The following is a 2,264-nucleotide window of genomic DNA, read 5'->3' on the forward strand; positions in this document are numbered from 1 at the left end:
TTAGCATGCTTTCAAGATTTATGCAAGCTCCAAGTGAGTGTCATTTCAGAGCTGCAAAGAGGGTTTTAAGATACTTGAAGGGCACAGCAGATTATGGAATCCTTTATAGAAGGAATTGTGAAGTGAAGTTAAAAGGATTTACAGATAGTGATTGGGCTGGTTCTATTGATGACATGAAGAGTACATCAGGTTCCTGTTTTACTCTTGGATCTGGAATGGTGAGCTGGAGTTCCAAGAAGCAAGAAACAGTAGCTCAATCCACTGCAGAAGCAGAGTACATTGCTGCTGCATCAGCAGTGAATCAAGCCATATGGTTGAGGAAAATGCTAGTGGATTTGAAGTGTTATGAGTTGCATGCTACTGAAATCTTATCTGATAGCAAGTCTGCTGTGGCCATGGTGAAAAATCCTGTCTTTCATGGAAAGACAAAGCATATAAAAATCAAGTATCATTTCTTGAGGGAAGTTGAAAGAGAAGGTGAAGTTCAGCTCATCCATTGCAGCTCTAAAGATCAAGTTGCTGATATACTAACCAAAGGTTTGCAGAAGTCCAGATTTGAAGATTTGAGAGAAAGGCTTGGAGTTCAAAGCAGCATCAGTGTCAAGGAGGAGTGAAGATGCAGCAGCAGTGACACTAATGCTGTCACATTAAAAATATTTTGTTTAGATTTTTGTTGCTATAAATCTATTGTACCTTTTGACAGAAAAGTATGTTCAAATCTTGAACTAGTGAACCAGCTTGTTTTAGGCATGGTCTTAAGTAACATGTTTGCTTAATTTAAGGGAAGTTGGTGTTGACTGTTTGTAAAAGCAAATTTTTTGTATTGTCTCTATAAAGCAATGAAAATATAGAGACTTCGCTCTCTTCTTCCAAAAATTTTTCTACTCTGTATTTTTTCTACAGTCCAACAATCATCTCATAGGATGCCTCAAGGAACTGGAGCTGTTCATTGCAGAAAAGGATAGAATTAACTGAGAAATTAGAAAATGAGTTGAAGCTTAGACAAGCACTGGACATCAAAGAAAAACAAATGGATTCATTGTGTAACGCTCGAACTTGAGACTACAAAAATGGAGGGTATTGAACAGCTCAATTCTACCAATAGGGTGGGTGTTGATGAACTCATTCTTGGAAACCGGGTAAATGCAGATGAGGAATTTTCTGGCTGAAGCATTCAGTAGATCAGCAGGTATGGAATATCAAACATAAACTTGACTGCTATTGAGGCATAGTGATGACTATGATATCATTGATATGAACTTAGAGAACCACGCCCTGAAGCTAACTGTTGAGGTTGGAGAGCCCAAGTCCATATATACCATTGAAATCCCATACTCTCAATGTGGGACACAAGTTTCCTTGCAATGGGATCGTAACATGATAGCTTAGAGATTGAGCAGATGGGCTCTGACATTGATTTTGGAAAAATGCAGAGTACTATTTTCTTGTCTGAGATGGAGCCAGTAGAGCAGCAATGGAGATTGACAATTGAGAAAGATGCATTAGGTATTCTGATTAAAGGCTTTGTGAGGGACATCCAGGAGAATTTCAAAGCAGAAGTCAGGGACTGGGAAAAGCAAGTTTCTCTTGGACTGAGCCGGCATTTGTCAGATTTGATGAAAGATATTAAGTGCTTGAATGATGAACTAGAAGCTCTTTGCTCATCCCAAAGTAATCACGAGGTCGAGATTTCTCAAAAGCCAAGAGAAAGGTCTTCATCAGAAGAAGACAATCATGGCAAACCAAAAATTTCACCATAAGGATTGAGAAAGTTGGCCAACAGAAGCAGCTTCATGAAGAGGATCCAGAAGATGTTGGCAACTATGTTGTCAAATTGATAAAAAATCACGAGTCCATTATCAAGAGAAAAAACAAAGAGCTGAAATGGAAAATCTTGGCGAAAAAGGGTGTTCACACCCTAGGAAAGAAGAGGATCTTGTTAGCCGTAGAAGAAGGATCCAAGATGTTATTGTAAGAATGTAAAAATCTAATTACTTGGAGTGCAAAACTTGTTGAAAATTTTGGCAACTATGAAACTGATGGCTATGAGGAACGCCCTTTGACCAAAAAGGTTATGTAACTTCCAAATGACACAACAGAAGGAATCTCATTGACAATTTGGAAGTTGGCCATAGGAAAGTGAATAAAGTCTCAATTTCTGATGCAGTAAATGAATAACTACATAATGAACTAAAGGATGCTGAAGGATGAAGAAGAAGATGTAATTTGCAAACTATGATCATGGAAAAGACTTATGCTTCTCT

At 38.2% G+C, this 2,264-nt stretch overlaps 1 protein-coding gene across 1 annotated transcript; it reads left to right on the plus strand.

The window, feature by feature from the left end:
* Window positions 1-847: 847 nt before the first annotated feature.
* Window positions 848-1,948, plus strand: LOC131172519 (uncharacterized). Its single transcript, XM_058133432.1, has one exon. It carries the CDS (start codon window positions 1,401-1,403, stop codon window positions 1,758-1,760), a length of 360 nt encoding a protein of 119 aa, XP_057989415.1. The 5' UTR covers window positions 848-1,400; the 3' UTR covers window positions 1,761-1,948.
* Window positions 1,949-2,264: the final 316 nt, after the last annotated feature.

Source organism: Hevea brasiliensis, chromosome 14 (assembly GCF_030052815.1).
Source record: "Hevea brasiliensis isolate MT/VB/25A 57/8 chromosome 14, ASM3005281v1, whole genome shotgun sequence".
Lineage (NCBI taxonomy): Eukaryota > Viridiplantae > Streptophyta > Magnoliopsida > Malpighiales > Euphorbiaceae > Hevea > Hevea brasiliensis.